The sequence below is a fragment of the Podarcis liolepis genome (assembly GCF_965112155.1).
Source record: "Podarcis liolepis genome assembly, chromosome: Z".
Lineage (NCBI taxonomy): Eukaryota > Metazoa > Chordata > Lepidosauria > Squamata > Lacertidae > Podarcis > Podarcis liolepis.
In genome coordinates this window covers 15,903,283-15,926,601 of record NC_139570.1, presented here as the reverse complement: position 1 = coordinate 15,926,601, position 23,319 = coordinate 15,903,283, and the positions used below count along the sequence as shown (strand labels likewise).

The 23,319-nt window shown below is 40.9% G+C and overlaps 2 protein-coding genes across 10 annotated transcripts in view; both read right to left on the bottom strand.

The window, feature by feature from the left end:
• Window positions 1–2,755, bottom strand: part of LOC310698071 (uncharacterized protein) — a 318,973-nt gene extending 316,218 nt beyond the window's left edge. Inside the window, exon 1 of the mRNA XM_083484828.1 lies at window positions 2,011–2,755. Coding sequence (XP_083340954.1) covers window positions 2,047–2,727 — 681 coding nt within the window. The 5' untranslated portion in view covers window positions 2,728–2,755 and the 3' untranslated portion in view covers window positions 2,011–2,046. The remainder of the gene's footprint in view (window positions 1–2,010) is intronic.
• The window catches only part of DIAPH2 (diaphanous related formin 2), a 359,470-nt gene that overhangs the window by 113,449 nt on the left and 222,702 nt on the right, over window positions 1–23,319 (bottom strand). For all 9 annotated transcript variants that reach the window (XM_083484624.1, XM_083484625.1, XM_083484618.1 and 6 more), the window contains one exon: window positions 22,816–22,980. In XM_083484624.1, coding sequence (XP_083340750.1) covers window positions 22,816–22,980 — 165 coding nt within the window. The remainder of the gene's footprint in view (window positions 1–22,815; window positions 22,981–23,319) is intronic.

Here is a 23,319-nt window from a genome sequence, read left to right as displayed (position 1 = left end):
GGAGGTAACCGGGTAACATACAACCAACTAGTAACTAAAGTGGATGGGAAATGGAGAATTAAACCCTATGAGACGATTAGAGAATACGTGTACGATTGGTTTAGTCACCAACAGATTAACCAGATGTTTAGCAGAGACATTAAAGAAAGAGGGTATGTAGACAATGACTCAAAATTCCAGACGGAAATAATAAACAGCAAGGTGAAAAATATATCTAAAGCATATAGGATGCTGTTAGACTGGAATTTGGCAAATGAGGAGGTGAAATCAGTAATGATTTGTTGGGCAAAAGACGTAGGCCACAGTATTCAATATGAGGATTGGGAAAGACTATGGAAAGATGGATTGAATTTCACAGCGTGTACGGCGATAAAAGAAAACGTTATGAAAATGTTTTATAGGTGGCATTTGACACCTGTAAAACTCTCAAAAATGTATAAGGTGAGCAAAAAGTGTTGGAGATGTAAAGATGCAGATGGCACGTTCTACCATATGTGGTGGGAGTGCGGAAAGGTAAAACAGTTCTGGGAAAAGATATATACAGAACTGAAAAAGATATTAAAGTACACGTTTAGGAAAAAACCAGAAACTTTCCTATTAGGAATATTACAACGAGAGATAAGAAAGGAGGACTGCAGAATGATATACTATGCGACTACGGCAGCAAGGAACTTAATAGCTCAAAGATGGAAACAGGAAGAAACCCCAACAGTAGAGGAGTGGAGATGCAAATTAACAGAATATGCAGAGTTAGATAAATTAACGGGAAAGATCAGATATATAAAAGACCAAGTGTTTATCAGGGACTGGGGAAAATATGCAAACTATCTGGAAAACATCAGCGATGGGCAAATAACGCTAAGGGGGTTTAGAGATGTATTGTGATAGACTAAGGTTATTGTTTAAGGAAAATAGAGATCAACAATGGACATAATGACAATATAAAAGAAGAAACGTGTGACCTTACTTATTGATTCCGTATGATTTGTGGTCAGGCTGAAGGAAGTCCCAAAAGAAAGAAATATGTTATGAAAAAACTATGGAAATAAGAACTTTGCGCGCTTTTGTTTTTCTTGTTTGTTGTGATTGAGAACTTTTGTTTTTTTCTTTATATGTTTGTGTCTCGCTGATTTTCTGTGTGTATGTTGTCTTTACGGAATAAAATAAAAAGAATTTGAAAAAAAAACAAACAAACAATAATTTGAAATGAAAAGACAACTAATAAGTTTAATATATACAAAACCATCTTTGGGGATCTAGCAGGCAATTCTGACCAGGCACATGTGTGTGGGGTTTTTTTTGGGGGGGGGGGTTTGCTCTTAGGTCCTGGAATTAAACCTTTTAAAATACACATAAAGGTTCTTATGGTCTGGATCACGCCAAGTGGCCGGTTTCCACTCTTGCACTGTAATTTTTTAACTTACTTATGGGATCTTAACAAACCATAGTTTTCTGTTTCATCCACAGTGGTACAACAATGTTGATGCCATAGCTTGCCTTGTTTGATTTGCCAAATAAGAAATTGTAGCACAACAGGAAAGAAGGGAAGAAGAAAAGTGAACATATAAGCTAAGGTTTAAGCCTACTTATGCACATAATATGTTACACTAGTGGCAAAAATTGTGGAAACCTTTTGGAGAAAGTGCATTTCTGAGGTTTGATGGCTCATAACACCACTTTGCTTTGGAGTAATACCATAAAATTATACATCAATGGAAAGATAATCTAATGAAGAATATAATGCAACAAAATTTGTTCAATTATGTGTATTCTATCAAAAACTATAGCCAAATAACCAGAAAAATGAGTGTTTAGAGAGCCAATCAGGTGTCATCTTGTTTTGGCAATGATGGCACTGGGCAACAATTTTTTACTTTTTGAATGTTGTCTAGATTTCTACAACTGCTTTAGGGTATTTTTGCACTGCTGAATCAGGAAATGCCATCCGTTTTTCTCCATCAGGTCAGGTTTACTGTAAACTGAATGGTGGGCATTGATAAAGGTAAGTACACGTAAACTGCATGTTGCTTCACCATTTTTCAAACTTCAGGGCTTGAACTTCCGTTTCTTGGAACTCCTGGAATGCTCAGCGGCAGGGAGGTCTCTCTTCAGAGTCCAACAGTAGTCAGCCATCATGACTGCGTCCCAGCGACCCTGATACCTGGTCTCCATCTCCTTCATGTCCTGATGGAATCTCTCCCCCTGCTCGTCACTCATTGAACCCAGGTTCTCAGGAAACCGGTCCATATGTGAAAATAGGTAGTGCATCTTGACGCTCATGTTGCAGCCCAGGTTTCTGAAAGCAGTCAGCATGTTGTTGACAAGTTCTGCGTAGTTTCTGGCCTTATTGTTGCCAAGAAAGTTCTTCACTACCAGAACAAATGCCTTCCACGCTTCCAGTTCCACTTCCTTCATTGAGTTTCCGAACTCTGGATCTCTGATGAGCTGACGGATCTGAGGACCGTCAAAGATGCCAGCTTTCAACTTCTCCATGGTCAATCCTGGAAAAGCCTGGCACAAGTAAGTGAAGCAGTCACCATCCTTGTCCAGAGCCTTGGTGAACTGCTTGATTAAGCCGAGCTTGATGTGCAGCGGTGGGAAGAGTATTCTGTCTCTGTCTACCAGAGGGTCGTTGATGACGTTCCTTTTTTTGCAAGGCACCAATTCCTCCCGCACAGGCCAGTCCTTCTTCGTGTAATGCTGAGCACGGTCCTTACTATCCCACATGCACAGAAAACATGGGTACTTGGTGAAGCCAGACTGTTGTCCCAACAAAATGTTCACCACCTTCAGGTTAACACAAATAAACCACTTATGCTGATCATAACCAATTTTCTCCAGCACATACTTCAACGCTTCATAGTTCTCCTTCAGTGTAGTCGAGTGAGCCAGGGGTATAGAGGCAAACTGGTTGCTGTTGTGTAGCAGAACACATTTCAGTGATTGCTTCCTGCTGTCAATGAACAGTCTCCAATCTTTGGGTTCGTACTGTGGCACTCCAAGCTTGAGCAGAAGCTGCGCAATATCTGCACAGTAGTGAGAAAAAACGGAGGTACTCTTAATGCCTGTTGCGGAAGAAGCTGATGCGAGCACTGTCAGAGAGGAGGTTTTTTTCCTTCAATCTGGATGTCAACAGTTTGGCAGAGTCCTTTGACAAGCTGAGGTCGCGAACTAGATCATTCAACTCCTTTTGGGAAAATGGATGTGGAGCATCATCTTCAAGAACCACTTCTTCTTCTTCATGTCCTTCAACACTGGAGGCATCTTCGTCACTAATGTCAGGAAGTTCTCCGAAGATAGGTAATGGAATTTCATCACAATGAGCTACAGGACAACGTGCTGATTGAAGATCAGGATACTTGAGGCTGCTCCGGTTCTTTCTGTTGATCCCAGCCGCACCAATTTATGGAAGATTTCGAGGTTTTATGACTTCAAACTGATCCCTTTTCGACATAATCACCCAGAACTATCGGACCTGAATACTTCTTGTCATTAAAATAATCATTTCCAATCAAAACAATTATTCGACATGGCATTTTACCCCCACCAACTTCTTCTAAAATGCTCCACACAAGCGTACATGTGAACAAAAACGTAAAAAAAGACTTGTGGCCATAGCTCAAAAACTTGACCTGATTGAGCAAAACCAATGTGATTTTTGGATTCAGCACATCAGATTTGTCCTAAATCAACTGAAAAAATGCAGACAACAAATTTGTTGTTGACCAGTGTGGTTCATAACACCACTTTTATTTGGAGTAAACCTTTAAATTATTTATCAATGGAAGAACCTAGAACCTTCTCTTTATGTTCTATATAGGTGTCATAAATACACACCTTAAAGGGTAGCTTGTAACACACCAAGGAATGCACTCACAGATATGCCTTCTCAACTTCAGTCAAGTGAAAACTCTACTTCCTACAGGAGTTCTATCTGTGCAGTGAAGCACATGGGGAACTTGGTCAGTATGAAGTTTCTGAGTCCTTCCAAACACCAGCAGTTGGTCACCACTTTAACAATTAAATTTGCTCTTATGTTGTGCCCGTTCGGTGGATATCAAAACTCATTGGTAGGATTTTTTTATTTTTTATTTTTTGCACCTAGTAATAACAACTGTGCCTTTTTAGGTTTTTAAAAATAAACTTCCACAAATGCTTCATGTCTTTCGAAATCTCCATAAACTGATATAAGCTACTCTTATACATTAAAACTCACCCTGAATTAAAATGTCATTTAAAAAAAAGTTGTAAGAGAAGTTAGCCAATGCCAGGTCTGCTCATCTGTCAAAGAGGTTTTTGGTTGTCTCATCTAGGACAATTCAGAAATATTTAGTGTTTTTGCTACTGTAGTGACTGATTTGTCTATAGTGAATCTGACATACTACAGGAACAGAAAAGTCTGTGCTAGAAAAACAGACCACAATGTAGTGTAGTATATAAATTAAGAAGGAAGCCAATTAAATGAAGTAAGCAATTTAACAGTGGGGGGGGGGGGGAAGACACTTGCAAACACATTCCAAATTGTGTCACCTGCCTCTATACTTGTCTATCTAAAGGTGGACAACAGTAAATATAAATGTTAAAATGCCTTGGGGTCAAATCTGTTATGAAAAGTCAGTAATTTCTCTTTTCCTCAACCATTAAATTTAATGGCATATGAATTAAGCCATTTGAATCTCCCTTGATGAGCTTTGTGGACAAACTTACAGGAGGTGAAGTCTAATATTAGGATTCAGAATGTGCATATAAGACCAATAAAAATGCTAAGCTTTTCCTTACAAAAATAAAATAAAATCCAGATTACCTCTTTATCTGCCTATTTCATTCAAATTATCTTCTCTCTCTAAGGGTAAAAGGCAATGAAAACGAATGCTTCTATTAGCATGGATGTTTATACTTTAACAAAGTCGGGTGCTACTGAGACCAAGTGCTTTCTCCAAAGTAGAGTTACATTTTGAAGCAACTGAAATTAAATGTATAGTAAATGCATTTATTTCAGAATCTTTTTCCAGGGTAAACAGAAAATCCAAACCTCACAAATAAGATAATATTTTATTATATTTGGGAAATACTGCTAACATGAAAGCTTCAAAACCAGAGGAAGTCCCTCAGGGTGAAGTGTTTAACACAGGTGCTATTCTGAGATGCTAGTTTTGAATGGGCATAGCCTTCTTTGATATAAATGAGCAAACTGAAATCACCCACACTGCAGTCTGAATTGGCATAGCCCAGCAACTAAACTTACTTTATCTGTCCCAAATTACTGTTTATTGGTTTTTGCTTTCAAAGTCTCCTGCTAAAAATTCTACTTTCTATCCAGGATGCTAGGTTGAGGGAGATAAGAACCAAGAAAAACAATAACTTTAGAGCAGCTGTTAGGAACCCTTTTTTCATGCAAGAAAAAATAATAATGAATGAACAGCTAAGTAGACAAGGTTGGTGAGCCTATATCACTGAGTCATTTAGAAAACAATTACATATAATTGGGTAGAAATGAGAAAGGATTAAGTGCACCAAAAATTAGTTGGGAAAAGCATTTGATGTCCAAAAGAGGGAATACTTTTATTTTTATGTGTTATTATAATTTTATCTACTTGCTAAATCATTCATATATATATATATATATATATATATATATATATACACACACACACACACACACACACACTCCTAATGATTAAAAACAAAACAGAAAAAAGATTATAGTAACAAAGTAACAAAGGCAGAACTTACAACAAAAACAAGCTTTAGGTTTTTTGTGTTAAGACTATCTGAGATCTCATGTGAGTTCAGCTGAAGAGAGAAGTATCTCTTTTTCTTGGGAATATGGTTAGTTGTGGTATTTGCTATAGCTGCAACCTACTGAAATAAGCAACAAAGGTCCATGTTCCTCCTTTTCTGTTAGGATTCACATAAATATACCTCTAATATTCAACAGAGTTGGCTTTGTTGCTTTCTAAGAAGAAAAATTAATGGGTTTATCATATACGCTATGTCCTGAGGTTTGATGAGCAAATCTTTGCAGACCAAGGCAATTATGGGAAAATATCTCTGAAGTAAAATATTAAAAATAAGCAGAAAGGAACTGACTGTACACACCTCCTTGGTTATTAAATATACAGTCAGGTACTATGCATTATGCACTTATATTAAAGATTTGTTCTACTCCAAAAGGCCTTTCCTTCAAGTTTGCCTAACTCACTCTGTCCCCACACCCTCCTCAAAAAAGCTCAGAATATGTAAGAAGAAGAAAAATGCATTTCCTGTCACTGCTCATTAGTACAATGTACAATGGCTAATATGAAGTTAATGTGTAACAGATGAGGGCCCAACGTGAAAATTTCTAATCTGTTATTCATCCAGTTCTGGATAGTTTTAGTTTTATTTCACTCCTTTTGCACCTGAATATCCTAGTAATCTCCTTGGAGTTAATTACAAATTCAGATAACTTAGTTTGTTGAGCAACAAGACAAACTAACAACAAAAATACCCCCAAGCAAGTAGTATCCAAAGCGGCAGATAAATTGTGTGCTTCCTAGTCATGGGGCATGAAAAAAAGAGAGACCGACAGACTCTGCTTGCACTGAACCTTTTGGCTTGTGTGGAAACATCACATCTGACATGAAACTTCAGAGAAATGTCAAAAAGGATTATGATTCCTGGCACACCAAGATATTGTGATAAATTCAGCTGGGGAATGAACTTCACTAACTGGCAGGTTGCTGATCTAGAAGCAGCAGTATGGGACAGCAACTCAGCAAAAGTATTCAATCTGTAATGATCTAAATATGGGCTTTAAGTAAAATGCTGTGTCCTCAGCTCAGGGGTATTCTTAGATCCATTTGAGTCACAAGTGACAAAGAGCACCTGCTACACTTCGGCTGGTAGCCTTGCAAACTAGCTTGGATGGAAATAGCCAGGCTTTGATAAACTTATGCAATTGGTTGCACATGGGACTGCCTTTGAAAACAGTATACAAATTGCAGCAAGTGTAGAATGCATCAGCTAGATCTTTATCTGGAACTAGAAGGCATAAACATATAATACCAGTACTGGCTCCACTGTACTGACTGTCAATTAGTTTCCATGCCTAATTCAACAGCCTTAGACAGCTTGGCACCACTAAACATAAATGATCATCTTTCCTTATATGAACCTGTCCACATCCTGAGATAATCATCTGAAGCCCTTCTTTGCATGCCACCTTCAAGTAAGGTCTGGAGAGTGGAGAGGACAGTACAGGCCTTCTGTGGAACAGCCCTCTCTTTATTGAATTCTCTATGCATACAGATCCCACCCCAGCACCAACTTGGTCTCCATTAAGGTGGAAGGCAAATGCACTTTTGTTTTCCTGGGCATTTGGGCAGCACCAATGATATGACTGTATAGTTAGATTAGATTTAAAATGTTTAGGTGATTTTATTGTTGCATTTGTAGTTTAATTGTAAACCACTTCTGAATTTTATTAGTGAGAAGCAGTGTACAAATTTAATATACCTAAATTTCTGACTTGCATAGTGCTTTTACAACTTATACAGCAGAATGATAGCCTAGATGAGTAACTGAAAGGCACACAAACAACTTTTAGAAGATTTAAGTTATTTGAAGATTTTAAAGAAATGAAAACTTTCAGATGGTTTAGTTTGCAGTTACTTTGTATTATTTATTTAAAAGAAAAAAATACTTTCTTTTCAAGATGGCTCACACACAGGAATCATGCCAGATCAACAGGCTGGAAGATGAAAGGATAGCATTCAGTGTTTTTAGTTATCTTTTTAAAACCTAGCCCAGAGAAAAGTAATGATCAAAAGTAAAGGTTTTCATTCTTTCTGGTAACTTCATTGCAGATTCTTCAGAAATAGTTGTAACTACGCTTTTGAATTATATAGAAAGACCTGCAAGTTTCAAATATTTTGCAATGCACATGATGGATTTTCTCGAGTGCTGTGTACTGTTACCTAAATGACTTGCTAGCCATTGATAGAATTATTTATAAAATCATATTTTTCATATGAACTAGTATTATTGAGGACAGGAAGCATCATCAACACCATCCCAACCAAGATGATGATGATGAATTATTATTACTTTCTTGGTAGTGAAAGCTAAGGAGACCTGAGAGAAAACAGAAGAGAAAGTGCATCATTGCTGCAAGTTTGTTACTGGATGATGGAACATAAGTTGAGTAAGCAGGATACCAACTCTATTGATAAGAAATGTGTGTGGCATGTGCTATACTTACTGTTATTTATGTACTTATTTATTTACTTCCAATTTCTTTTCCTATACTGTCTTTAAAGGAAAAAGTACTCCCAATACATTTTACATGTGCCTCCCACAAAAATATTATTATTATTATTATTATTATTATTATTATTATTATTATTATTATTATTTACTACTACTACTACTACTACTACTACTACTACTACTATACCCTGCCATCTGGCAGGGTTTCCCCAGCCACTCTGGGCGGCTCCCAGCAGAATAGTAAAATCACGATAAAACATCAAACATTTAAAAATTCCCTAAGCAGGGCTGCTTTAAGATGTATAACATACAATTAATGAAAGCAGCAGTGTAAACATTCCATTTCAATATAAACCAAACATAAAACAGCAAAAACTACTGTTTATAAAATGCAGAATATTACGAATTAAATTAAAAGTGAACTGAAACACATGGGATTTTAAAGCCCATTTAAACATAGCTGGGGAAAGGGTTGGGTGTTTCTCCAATGAAATGACATTTCCTAAGGATGGGGCAATGAGCATAAAACATCTTTCTGTCTATTGTGTTGACCAACCTGATGGATCTTTGTGGCAGCTTCATATAGCTGAAGGTAGGTCTTCAAATGACCTTTAAAACCCTAAGTTGCTTGGGATCAGGCTATCATCGACACTTTAATTGGACTCAGAAAACACTAGCAACCAGGGCAGGTGTTTCATGCTCTAATTGCTTACCGTATTTTTCGCTCTATAGGCTCTATAGGACACACCAGACCACAAAACGCACCTAGTTTTTAGAGAGGGAAATCAAGAAAAAAATATTCTCCCCCCTCCCAGCCCCAAAGAGCAGTGGACAGGCTGCGCGCAGCCTGTTTGCTTCTCCCAGAGCTTCTCGGGGCTGCTGGGGGAAGCCCGGGTTTCCCCCCCAACCTCAAAGAGCAAAGAAGCCAAGACAGAGAGCGGGATCGATCCCGTTGGCTGTCTTGGGTTCTGCCATAGCCATGCGCAGCCTCTCCCGGAGGAGCTGTACGCGGCTAAAGAAGCCAAAGCAGCGAGCAGGATCCATCCCACTGGCTGTCTTGGCTTCCTCTTTAGCTGCGCACAACCTCTCCAGCCGGGAGAGGCTGCACTCGGCTAAAGAGGAAGCCAAGACAGCCAGCGGGATGGATCCCACTGGCTGTCTTGGCTTCTTTAGCTGCATGCAGCCCCTCTGGCCGGGAGAGGCTGCGCGCGGCTATGGCAATTCCTCCACCTCCCGCAAAAGAGCACAGGAGCTGCGCGCTCCTTAAAGGGAGCTGCGCACCCTTTAAGGAGCACGCAGCTCCTGCGGGCATTTCTACGAGGAGGGAGAAGGGACTGACTGGCCGCATCAGTACCTTCTCCCTCCTGGGGAAAAGCCCGCAAGAGCTGCGCGGAGCTTGTGTGCGGCTCTTGGGGGCTTTTCCTGCCTGCCTCCCCCCTGCATTCGCTCCATAAGACGCACACACATTTCCCCTTACTTTTTAGGAAAGGAAAAGTGCATCTTATGGAGCGAAAAATACGGTGGCTCCAAGAACTTGCCAGGTCCCTGCATTCTGCACCAGCTGAAGCTTTAAACAGTATTTAAATGCAGCCCTATATACAGCACATTGTAGGTCTACTTTGGGGGGGGGGGAGATCTAAAATCAAATCTCTTTCAAGCAAGGAGTATTGTGCAAACTGCATTCTTATCAAGTTGTTATTTATTTCAATGGAAACATGCATGTATCTGTATTGCCTTGACATTATGCTACTTCCAGTCATTCTGCATGTATTTACTAATGCAAGCATGTTTACAAGTCTTTTTAAAAAGTGAATACATAAAGAACACTGGCAGTTGTGGCATTTCACAAATAGAAGATGATGAGAAAAGTGCATCCCAGTTCAGCCGCCTTCAAATATGCTCCATTTAGTTTTGTAGATCTCTCAAACCAACTAACCCGCTGTGCACGTTTACCATAACCCAACCTTTCCTTTGGCTGATGGTAGTAATTCCTAGCACAATAAGGTGTGTTTAATTAAGTCATTTGATGCAAAGTCACTATTGCAGCCCACTGTCCTCTTGACTTACAAGCAGTCATCTATAAATCACCCAAACACATTGTGGCGTTTGCCCTCCTAGGTGTGTGACATCATACTGAGTTCATAAGGAAAGGGTTAACTAATTGTAAAATGACTAACCAATGGGAACCCAAGGGGAGGAGTTAGAGTTAGAGTTAGAGTTGTTAAGAAGTGAGTCTGGAGTTAGAGAAGAGAGAGGGAGGATAAGTCTGTGGGTTAGGCTAGTCTGATGTGAGAGAGTGAGAGAATCTGTTAAGAGAAGTCAGTCAAACAATTGAGATAATCAGTCAGAAGGTATTAGGAAGGTATAGGCCGGCAAAGAAACTAACGTTAAGAAAATGACAAGAAAATTATCTGAGATACCATAAACTTGTTAATGCTTATAAAGTAAACTTGTTTATTTGGTTTAATTTTAACAACTGTCTGGACTCAGGGTGTACCCGAGCGTAACAGGTTGGTGGCAGCGGGGAAGTGAGCACAGTGGTGGCACAGGGATCAATAGAGCGTCAAACGTCCGGGGGCCCTTTGTGATCGCCACACACATCTCTCCTGCTCCCCACAAAATGTCACTGCTTTTATTTGAGATTAGGTATGGTATGCAAGTGCCACTTTCATTACTATGCTAATAGAGCTCAAGCTATGTCTGAGCTCCACCCAACTCTCAGATTTTATCTACATTTGTTTGAAGAGATGGTTCCTGCTTTCTTCCTGAATCTTCTTGAGAACTGCCATTAGAGGATTTGTAACATTAACTTTGACAACTTAGACAAGTGTCACTAACTAGGGATTTGGAGAACTTAAAAAAACATTGGATTGTGTGCTCTGTAGTGTTTTCCAATCATAAAACTAATGTTTCCAACTTGATATCTTCCAGTGGGGAATTTCAGTGAAATGTGCCTCACATTCTTAATCATTCTATTTTTAACAGTCAGCTACCGTATATACTCGAGTATAAGTCAACATTTTCAGCACATTTTTTATACTTAAAAGCCCCCCTTGGCTTATACTCGAGGGAGATGAGCAGCGGTGGTGGAGGGATGAGCAGCCCAAAAGGAGCTCTTTCTCACTGCTACACCCACCACCGCTGCCTGCCTCTCGCAAGGGCAGGGACAGGAGCCGCGGTTGGGAGAGGAGCTGCGCTGCGCCTCTCCCAACTGGGCTCCTATGCCTGCTCTTGCGAGTGGCAGAGGTGGCGGCGGAGGAAAAAGCAGCCGGAAAGGAGCTCTTTCGGGCTGCTCCTTCCTCGTCCTTTGCCTTTGCTGCTGTTGGCGGCAGAGGAAGAGCAGCTCGAAAGCAGCCCTTTCGGGGTGCTTGTTCTTCCTCTGCTGCTGCTGCTGCCACTGCCGCCACCACCAGGTTTGTGGTGTGGTGAACCGGCTTATACTCAAGTCTATGTTTTCCCAGTTTTTTGTGCTAAAATTAGGTGCCTCAGCTTATATTTGGGTCGGCTTATACTCGAGTATATACGGTACTTACCCCTGAATTATAAACTTCATAGCATGTCATTTCCCAAAGAATCTCAATTTGTGATTAGGATTTTTAAAAATATATCCTAAACTTGTTTGCTAATCAGAAGCACTTTAATATCAAATGAGTTGGACCATTCTAATAAATTTATTCATTTATTCAGTGCTTTCCCCCCTAGAAAAATAGGTGTTGGTACTCACCATGAAGTTGTTACAGTAAATGCCACACTTTTTAACAAAAAAAGGAAAAAGAAAAAGAAAGAGGTGCCAGTACTGCAAACCCTTGAGTGCCTCCTAAAAAAGAACTGCATTTATTAAATAAAGAAAAGACTGTTTAACTATAACCCTCCTAACGAATTAGTAGTCCCACCTGAAACAAATGCCAACATGCAAATGTCACAAGCACAAAAGATTTGGAGGAAGCTGAGTGGAATCACAGTGGAGCATAGTGTAGGCATAAATACAGATGCACAGGTTAATGGGGAAACATCTGTGCTATACTGCTTTGCCTTAAATGTCTCCTTCAATGTTTGTTCAATAAATGTCCCATTCTTGGTTTTCCAAAACTGGTAACCATGCACAGATGCCTGTGATGATGGTAAACATATGCACCCCATAAATATACAGGATAATTGTTTTAAAAACTGCTTATTTTTAAAAGGCTTCTCTATTTTTGTGTCTCTTGCAATATATTCCTCAAGCTATTATCTTGTACTTCTGGCCCCTCCTTAAAATATTACATATGTCTAAAGCTCCCTAATCTCATTTTGTATAATTTTCTACTGGCACCTGATTTGTATTTACCACATTGATTCCATAATGCTGGCTTGTGGTTTTCAGACTGTCTACATTTCAGCCATGCAAAAACCAGACGTTTATACAGTCACACATACACACACCCCTTTCTATCCAGGCAAGCAAGATGAATTGTCATAGTTCAAGGTCACATTTGAGTTACACAAAAGCATTTGGGTGTACAGCAGAGCTTGGAATGGATGTGACTTGGGGAGAAGGAATGTGGCCTGAGAAGAGTTACAAGGGTCAGACAGAGAGCCCCAGGAAGCACAGTTGCCACCCTTCCGCCCGTGCCTGAGGCTTCCCACTCCTGGCCTACAGTGAACATAATATAATAGGATACATTTGATCCAATTAACTCAGTATTGTCTACGCTAACAGGCAAAGACTGTCCACGAAAGCTGTCTCTGAAGGTTGCAAGGAAACACCATCCTGGAGCTTGAATCTGGGACCTTCTGCATCACGGTCCTTCCCAAGCAGAGAAAGCACTCAAAATTAACTTACCTTTCAAGGAGCACATCTGTGTCCTCTCACATGACTGTGCATTCTAGAGAACTTTAGAGCTTGCTGTAGGACAGTGTTTCTCAAACTTGGGTCCCTAGCTGCTGCTGGGCTACAACTCAACACTGGTTTCACCATAACGTTGGATTTATTAGGAGTGTACCCTAGAAGTCCCAGTGCTGCCCTGTGGCAGGTCACTCCAGAGGGTGATTAAGCTGTCTTTTAAAAAAACTTGTATGCAATTATTAATTGCGTTTAGAATCCCTGATAAAATTCTATGCAACTCTAGGACTTCCAAGATCACAGTTTGAAGACCACTTAACACAGACTTTCCCCTTTCCATGTAAAGCAATATGGTATTCTCCCTATTTTTGCTAAATACATGCTAAATTGCAACAGAAAGGACTGTAGCACTTTAGGAAACAAGCAACCACCAAGACTGACTCACAACACCATATTTCTTTAACTTTACTGTTTGGGATATTTATGGTTATACAGTGGTATGAACTTAATTAGTTTCGGAGGTCCATTCTTAACCTGAAACCATTCTTAACCTGAGGCACGCTTTCACTACTGAGGCCACCTGTTGCCACTGCGCCACCAGCGCACGATTTCTGTTCTCATCCTGAGTCTAAGTTCTCAACCTGAGGTACTACTTCCAGGTTAGCAGAGTTTGTAACTTGAAGTGTTTGTAAGCCAAAGTGTTTGTAACCCGAGGTACCACTGTACTGTACAACTTCCATCATAGATTAAGATCAGTTATAACATAGGACTTTCTTTGAGCTGTCTGATAGCAATCTCTTCTTTGTATTTTCTTCAAAAAAGAGTCACCTTCAGATATTGAATAGTTAAAGATGAAGACTAAAATTCAGGCTTCCTTATGCCAATACTAGACCATTGCTGTTTCCTGACTCCCATCCATTTTATCAGGACATGCACAGAATTTCCTGCTGAAATGAAACAGAAGGCTGCACAACTGCAATACCTCATTAATTGCCCTTAACACCTTTTATTAGGGAGGGACAATAACTCAAAAGTTGAAAGCATGCTTTGCATGCAGAAAGTCCTATGTTCAATCCCTGGCATTTCCAGTTAAAAGGATCAGGCAGCAGGGCTGGGAGAGGGACCACTACTGGTCACAATAAATAATACTGGACGAGATACACAGATAGGCTGACCTGGTATAAAGAAACTCCTCATGTTGCTATTAGAATGAATTGTGAAACCTGTGTTCCATTGTTGGGACAGTCTTAGGTTTATAAATATTCTGGATCTTCTCTGTCAGACATAGGTGCTCAGAACAAGCATTACATTCATATTATTTCTATAGGGCATGTGGTTTTGCTCTATGTCTTCAGATAGATAGATCCTATGGTAAGGAAGGGACAATATGAGCTCATTCTCATTCAAGACACATGCAGAGCGAAGACTATGCAAAGAACAATGACATGACAATTGCAAGGGGGGATGACAAAAGTGGTTCCTCATAGGAGATTTTAGGAATAAGAACAAGAGCCTGCATGAAACACCAACATAGAATGCAGAAAGTTAAACAAATCCATTCTTCTTCAGTAACTAAAGAAGGTTTGAAATCCTGCTGTAGCTAGAGTCTTACATTCAGATGTGGACAGGCCATGAAGTAATAATATGAGACCCTGCATTACAATGCTGAGAATCATAATTGACTGAGTTAAAAATGCATTAACAGTTTACCATTATATTCTTCTGCAATACAAACAGTCAAACTTCATCCATGACATAACCCTAAAGCAAATCTTCTGTATGTTGATTGACTCACAATGTCTGTTGTTGACATAAAACAGCAGCTTAGCTTTTGAACATCTTTCACAAAAGCTCATATGCCTCCATTGCCAGTTGATAAAACTATCAATTTCTTCTCAAATGTTTGATGTGCATTTAATTATACGGTGCAATGTGTCTTTATTAACTTATTGAAAATATTTTAATGAAAGACAGAAAGAAATCAGTGGTACAATGGACAATTATCCTAACAAGCATTTGAGAGAGAGAGGTGGATGGGAAGAGCATTCAGAATGAGTTGAGACAGGTGTGAAGGACCCAAAAGTATAAACGGAAGGGACATCTGGAGTGAGATTTGGCTTGACCATAGCTGCAGGTTTGAAGACAGAAATTCATATTGTCTTCAGTCCCTGCCTCAGTCATTGTTTGTAGGCCTGCCATATTACAAGGCAGGGATAACCCACCACTATTATCCTTCTCCCAAATACTTATTTCCCAAAATAAAAACCACATTCTGCAGAGAAATGCCATTCACAACTTATGCTTAACACTGTACTCCACCTCCCTTTCTGTATATAGCTTATTCAGTATTTCAGTAATCCTTAGGACTAACTGTCCTAAGGCTTTTATTTCGCTTAATAAATATACATTCTCTCTACTCCAAAAATTGTTTAAGTATGACCAAGTGATAACTCTGCGGGATCTATACTTAAAGTTGACTTTCCATGAGTTGTTACCAGTGCTGGGTTGTAACCATGTTGCAGATTTATGTTTAAACATCTTGAATACCCCCACCTACCACACTTTTGGCTGCTTTTAAAAAAATGTGCTAAGGTATAATGTGAATGATGATTATGTAAAACAATGGAATTGCTTGTATAATTGCAGCAGTACCGTATTTTGCGCCCCATAGGACGCTCCGGCCCATAGGACGCACCTAGTTTTTTTTTTTGGGGGGGGGGGAATAAAGAAAAACAAAATTATTTCCCCCCCAGGTGCGGGGCTGGAAGAACCAGGTCGGGGAACAGTGGGAAGGCACGCTCTGCGCTCCCCGCTGTCCCCCGAGCTTGTGGGGCTGGCGATGGGGAGAAGTGAGCTGATCCCGGGACGGCAGGCAGCTCTGCGCTGCCATCGGGAGCGGGGCGGGACTTAGCGCCCCACTCCCGGTGGCCGCGCAGAGCTGCGTTGATCCCGGGACTGCAGGCAGCTCTGCGCCGCCATCCAGAGTGGGGCGGGACTTCGCGCCCCGCTCCCGATGGCCGTGCAGAGCTGTGCTGATCCCAGGACTGCAGGCAGCTCTGCGCGGCCATCGGGAGCGGGGCGGGGCTTTGCCCCCGGCTCCCGGTGGCCGCGCAGAGCTGAACTGATCCCGAGACGGCAGGCAGCTCTGCGCTCACCGCTGTCCCCCGAGCTTGTGGGGCTGGCGATGGGGAGAAGTGCGCTGATCCCGGGATGGCAGGCAGCTCTGCGCCGCCATCCGGAGCGGGGCGGGGCTTCGCCCCGTTCCCGGTGGCCACGCAGAGTTGCGCTGATCCCGGGACAGCAGGCAGCTCTGCGCTCCCCGCTGTCCCCCGAGCTTGTGGGGCTGGCGGGACTCCCGGTGGCCGCGCAGAGCTGCGCTGATCCCGGGACTGCAGGCAGCTCTGCGCCGCTATCGGGAGCGGGGCGGGGCTTTGCCCCCGGCTCCCGGTGGCCACGCAGAGCTGCGCTGATCCCGGGACTGCAGGCAGCTCTGCGCCGCCATCTGGAGCGGGGCGGGACTTAGCGCCCCGCTCCCGATGACCGCGCAGAGCTGTGCTGAGCCGGGGACTGCAGGCAGCTCTGCGCAACCCTCGGAGCCGGTCTGAGGGTTGCGCAGAGCTTCCTGAAGCCTGGAGAGCGAGGGGTCGGTGCGCACCGACCCCTCTCGCTCTCCAGGCTTCAGCGAAAGCCTGCATTCGCCCCATAGGACGCACACACATTTCCCCTTCATTTTTGGAGGGGAAAATGTGCGTCCTATAGGGCGAAAAATACGGTATATCCTTCATTTAGTCTTTATGGCACAGATGCAGTTATACCTACCATTATATAGAACTTAGCTGTACTCAGTGTGTACAAACTAGCTAACATGGGAAAATCCTGAAGACAGCAATCATGTAAAAATATATTTAGGAAGAAAAGCAGTAATATCATGTTCCATTATTTCTGAAGAGAAAGAAAAGGTTAGGGCATAATTATGCCCCCAGTATTTATTTGTCTTTAAAACAAAGAAACTGTCACACAACATATGAATTCAAGGCATCAAAAGAACAAATACAAAATGTTGGTCAGGAACACCTGAGGTGTACTTGACCATAAAATACTTATTTCATCATTCTCTGTAAAATGATGTCACTTCATAAGACAAACACCACACGGTTTCTAAAACATGAGAACAGCCTGTAGTGATGAAATCTATGCAGGTTGAATAATTTATCCCTTCAATTCCAATTTGAGATACGGGATAGAAGAAAGTAATTCAAAGCAGTAAGAAGAAACACAAGAAAACAAACATGGTTCACAGAAGTAATGCCCTTTTTCAGAATACCAAGTCTCTCTGTCCTGAAGGAAGGAAACAATTTTGATGATAATCAATACCTGCAGAAGCTCACAAAGCAACTGAGAAAGGTCAGAGCCTATACTATCCACACAGCCTTCTTTATAACTTGCTTTCTTCTTGATGCTTACTGATAATGCAATAATAACTTATTTATAGGGAACATTTTGTTGGAAAATCATATGTGAAGAGGAACTGCAGGACCCAAAGGGATTTTTCTTGTTTTCAAGTCACTGATAATGCTTTGATCAGAATAAAAGAAGTTAGTTTCTTCTGCTAACATTGATTGTCTGCCCCCCCCCCTTTACAAAATCTTTCATACATCACAATGACTTTTAAAAACCCAGAACATGTGGAACAAGTACAGTGGTAGCTCGGTTTAAGAACAGTCCTGTTTACGAACAATTCGGTTTACGAACTCCGCAAAACAGGAAGTAGTGTCCTGGTTTGCGAACTTTATCTTGGTCTAAGAACGGAATCTGAATGGTGGAAGGGCACCGGCAGAGGGAGGCCTGATTAGGGAAAGTATGCCTCGGTTTAAGAATGGTTTCGGTTTAAGGACGGACTTCTGGAACAGATTAGGTTCATAAATCGAGGTACCACTGTATTTGGTTACATTTTATTATTTGTCTATTGGGGTAGGGGTGGTAAGTTTCCTTGAAATTTCCTTTGAAGATTATTCAATCTATTTAGGCAACTTTTCACCAGCCTTGGAAGTTTATTTCATTTAATGTAATAAACACTGAACATATTGGTTTCATTCTTATATAATGAAAACAGTCTATTTTAAGTGAATAAGACTGTGTTTGTGTGAAAAATACAGAGACCAGGCAATACACCAGACTTAGGGTAAAGCAATTTGGGGTTTCTAGTTGGGCCAAGAGATTGCAAAGCTATCCTGAGCTGATGTAGACCATACATTAACTGCCAAGGCTGAGCACTGAAGCAGCTTCCAAAAACCAGCCAGCACAATGTTAATCCTAGTAGTAAAAGAAGCTTGCAAATATCAACATCAGTCATCTTTGTAGCACTGCAATCTTGTTTTCTATTTTGTGCAAGGTGTGTGTCACTTACAGAACTCAAACCATAGATATCATCTGAAAAGAGGTTTTGATGGATGTCAGACAATCACATGGGTCAGTACTGCCACCTGGCATCAAAGGCAAGAGATGTCCAGAGTTGAAGAGTATGCAGCTACTTCCTATCCTCACTTGCTGAGATGTTATGGTGAAGAATATTAGACTTTAGGCCCAAATTGAAGCCTTATGCAGAAAAGATAGCAGCTGTTGCACAATCATGTTATATGGAAAAAAAACTCTGAGAAGGACACAGTGGGGAAATATGGACCACAAGCTTTCATAAATCCTGTTTGAAGATGGCCGATGTGACGTTGTAATAGTAGCAACCACTTCAGGACATTCATATCTCTGCTCAATGTTCCACTTGGATTGAACAGATTATGCTTGACCCAGCTGAAAAGAAGGTAGGATTCTGCCTGAAGATGGAAGATTTCACTGTAGAGCTGTCAGTGTGAATGAGCACTGATGGAAGTAGAGAAGGGCAAGGCACACTGCCCACAACTCAAGCCAATTAATGCTGTAAGCAGATTCCATCAGAGTCCATAAACTGTGGGTAAACTTTCCCTAGCAGGGGAGCTCTCCAGCAGGATTGTTCCTGGATCTTGGCACAGACACCCTTGTGGAGATTCTGAAGACAAGTCAACCAACAAAAATATTTGTGGAATGGTCAAAGGAGCTTGTACCAGGTATTGGAAATGTGTGACTGGAACAGCAATAGGAACTACTGAAGCTTAAAAGTGTGGTGATAAGCCCAAAGTACAATCTGGGTGGTTAATACAAAGAGACTCTGGGCTCTCACCAGAAGTGTCACATCTGCAGAAGGCTTTTGCAACAGTGAACAAGCCATTTCTCAAATGGCCACAATCTGTTCTGGAGAAAAAGAAAAATGATGGCAATGTGTCCAGAATGGCACTCAGGTATATATGCTGCCTCATAATCAGGTGGTTCTTTTCCATGTGTGTGTTGTTATTTTTAGAAACCTGTGGTCCCTCAGAGCTGAAAGAGATTCAAATATAGTTTGAAGCATGATGAAAAGTGTTCACTTGTACCAATAGACCAGTGGTTTTCGAAGGATGAGAGAAGGAAAGAGAGGATGGCTAGTATGATGGAGAGATTCAAGGACAATCAAAGAAATATTTAAGCATTTCAATGTGTTGCCAAAGTGTCGAAAATGGCCCTCAGGTGTAGATACGGACTCACAGCCAGGTGGCTCTTTTCAATGTTTTTTTTAGAAACCCGTAGTACCTCCAAACTGAAAGTGTGATTTGAAGTATGATGAAAAGCGTTCACCTGCACCCTTTGCAGCTGAGGTAGACTGGCCAGGTTTTCCCCCAGAAGCTGACTACAGATGTCACTGGAATGACTGTCTGTTCAAGGATGGGTGGAATAGGCAAGCATCATGGGCCCTACCAAAGGGGTGTCTCCATGGAAAAGGTTGTGATATGTGTGATATTGAGTAAAGAGAAGATAGGGCTTCTGATCTGAGTGACAGTAGTTAGAATAGACTTGTGCTTCTCCCGGGGCCTACCAAGATCTTGAAGGCCTTGTCTCCAAACAGGTTAGTTCCCAAATACAAAGCTATAAATAAGTTTATTCTGGATGTATTATCTGCATCCCAATGGCAAAGCCAGAGGATTTGACATGTAACAACATCATCAGCCATTGAGTGGGCAGTAAAGTGTGTGGCATCCAGGGTTACATCTTGCATGAAAGCGGCTGCTCAATGAAGTGATGAACTAAGGACATCACTGCAGCCAGTTTTGACACTAAACTGCATATATAGTTGGAAAGGGGAACTACATATTCCTTTCCCCTTACTCACTTACAGCTATCAATGCAATCTAGCCCCTATGCCAGGGACCAGCAGCAATCTGGTGAGTGTGTGATGGTGGCAGGGAAGGGGGGGAGAGGCTGACCCAGGAGAGGGGCCTAGCAATTTTGGGGGTTTGGTGTCACCCATAAGGCAGGAGGCAGGGTAGGAGGAATAGAAAGGGTCAAAGCAGTCAGATATGGAGGTGGGGGCACAGGTTGTGTTGGAAGTGGGGGAAGAGGCTGTTTGGGTGAGTGGCAGGCTGGTCAAATCACCGCAATCCCCTGTCTCCTAGAACTAGGAGAGGCTTGAAGAGGGAAGCACAGTGACAATTTCCATGCAGAAAAAAAATCTCCAGTTGCTTGAGCACACTCCATCAGACAAAGGAACATAAGCTCGGTGGAGCTTCAAGTGCTCCACTGGGCACAAGCCAAGAAAAGTTAATACCATCTATGGAGATGCTAGAAGTATGTGTCCATGTGTATCTGGTGCTGTAAGTGTGTGCTTTTGTCAATAAAGAATTAACAGTCAGCTGTTTGCCTTCCTTGCCTGGGTGTGCTCAAGACACCCCCATGAGTGGAAGAACAAAGAAGTTACAACCATGGCTTGCAAATGTGAAGGAAAAGAATGCCTGTTCCTTTGGTCAACTGATTTGTCCCAGAGAGTGTTCTAATGTGGTAACACAATGGACAAACCAATCATAAATACGTTGCAGCACAGCAGTTAATAGTAGTTAACCTCGGACTACAGATGTGTACTACCTCCCAACCAACAAACCATGCCTCGTTTATAAAAGTGTCAAGTATCTTTGAGTACCTCCAATTACTTGATTTCAAATTATTTTTATATTCATCTATCAAAATTAAAGCACAGAAAACAAACACACTTTTTTCTGGATGATACTTCTTTGTCATGAATGTGTTGGTGGTAATTTCCAGTTATAACAGATTTGTAAAAATATGTTCTGTTTTCTTAAAATCCTATGGTTAAGAATTTACAATAAAATCAAACTGCATGTAGTGAAATTATACTCTGAGAACTGTTTACATTACAGACGCTTCAGGTTACAGACTCCGCTAACCCAGAACCCAGAAATAGTACCTCGGGTTAAGAACTTTGCTTCAGGATGAGAACAGAAATCGCACGGTGGCGTGGCGGCAGTGGGAGGCTCCATTAGCTAAAGTGGTACCTCAGATTAACAACAGTTTCAGGTTAAGAACGGACCTCCAGAAAGAATTAAGTTCTTAACCCGAGATACCACTGTAGTTACGCAACAGATTAAGGCTTGCTGCTGGCAATATGGATCAACATGCTCAGCAAATGGCTGAGCAGTATTGATAATTCTAGGCTATTTGAATACCCCCTGAAGGCAAGCATCATATTCTGGGCCATGTTTTTTTCATCCACCCCTTATGATGCACTTAATTACAACAACCCACAGGCAGCCACTGGGCAAAACATAAGCAAGAGCCCAATCTAAGATGAGTGAAAGTGAGAAATGGTTGGTGGGAAATTTCTCACAGATAATTCTATACACATGTATGAGACAGCCATGAAAAACAAACAAACCATGATCCACTTGAAAAATGTGCTGGTATTCAAAATCTAGGAAAAATCTCCACACACCAGATTGCATTTTAAGACTTACAAGCAGATTTCAACTTACGGAAAGTGCTTTATTGCCTCTTCCTTTCCATCACAATACCTGGCAACACCCCTCCTCAAAATGCTACACCTGAAGTTGGGAATCAGACTATTTCCAGCCTGTCACTTTTACATATTTTTGTTCCTAAATCTATTCCGTAACATTTTAGCATTTATTTGCAAAATTGTTTTTTGATATATATTTTTCAAATTATGAATCTCTAAAGGCATTTTTATACTTTTCCTCTGAATCGAGAACTACAGCTGGATGAACAAATGAATAGAAATCAATTGACCCACACCATAGAAGCGGAAAAGTTTTCATTTCTGCAAGCAGCTCTTTGAATCCAATTCAGCAGTTCTTGCATCATAAAGAGACTAGTGTGTGATATGAGGCTTACACACAGTTCCTGGTGGGTCAGAGAGTTCCATGTTTTTCTTAAGCTCTACTTAAATCAATGGGGCTTAAGTGCATATTAAGTATACAGAACACTATTAGCCCGTGCTAAGAAGCAGCTAGTTGTTTATTACTGTCATCCTATCAGAGGCATCTAAAATTTTAAATACCATAGTTTTTTAAACAGTTAAAGAATACCCCCTAGATAGGAGATATGGCACCTTATAAACTTTATGAAAACAAATAACTGTACATGGAAAAAAATTAACAAAAAATCCAGCTGTTAAATTAGAATATTGGTTAATAATCTGAACTAGTTTTATACTTGGCAACATTAAATCCATCTTAGTTATCTGTCTTCATTAACAGCATGTGCTAGAAACCATATATAATATAAAAGAACAAACTAAGAAAGAAATGCAGTTAAGTGTAGAAATAAATAAATTTATTTAAAAACGTAAGGGAGAGGGGGATACTCACCAAGAACAGTGTCCGGAATGCACTTATATCTCCAAAGAATTCCTCAACACTAACAGTTTTGGGATCGAAACAGAAGTAGTCCCCCAAATTGTCGTATAACTTGGTCATATTGTTGTGCATGTTAGATAACTTCTCGTACTGCTCTCTAGCACTCTTCGCAAAGCTGTACACTTAAAGTTAAGGAAGTTCAAATAAAATCAGTAGCAAAACAGTTTCAAATAAGATTGCTTTATCACTTAAATGCATTCCTCCTAATTACTGAATTTGTTAATTGATGATTTTATATAGAAACCATGCTTCACACATTCTAATACGCTTTAAGCACAATAAAATCCACCAGGCTATTGTTTTTTCACATGTGCCCAACATGACTTTACTTTCTATAGAACTGCTGATTGTATGGCCACGTATGCAGGTTGTGCTCCTTGAGTCTGGTCTTGACCAAAGTGTGAACACTGAACCTGCAAAGAATAAGGAAATAACATCACTTATAGAAACACATTT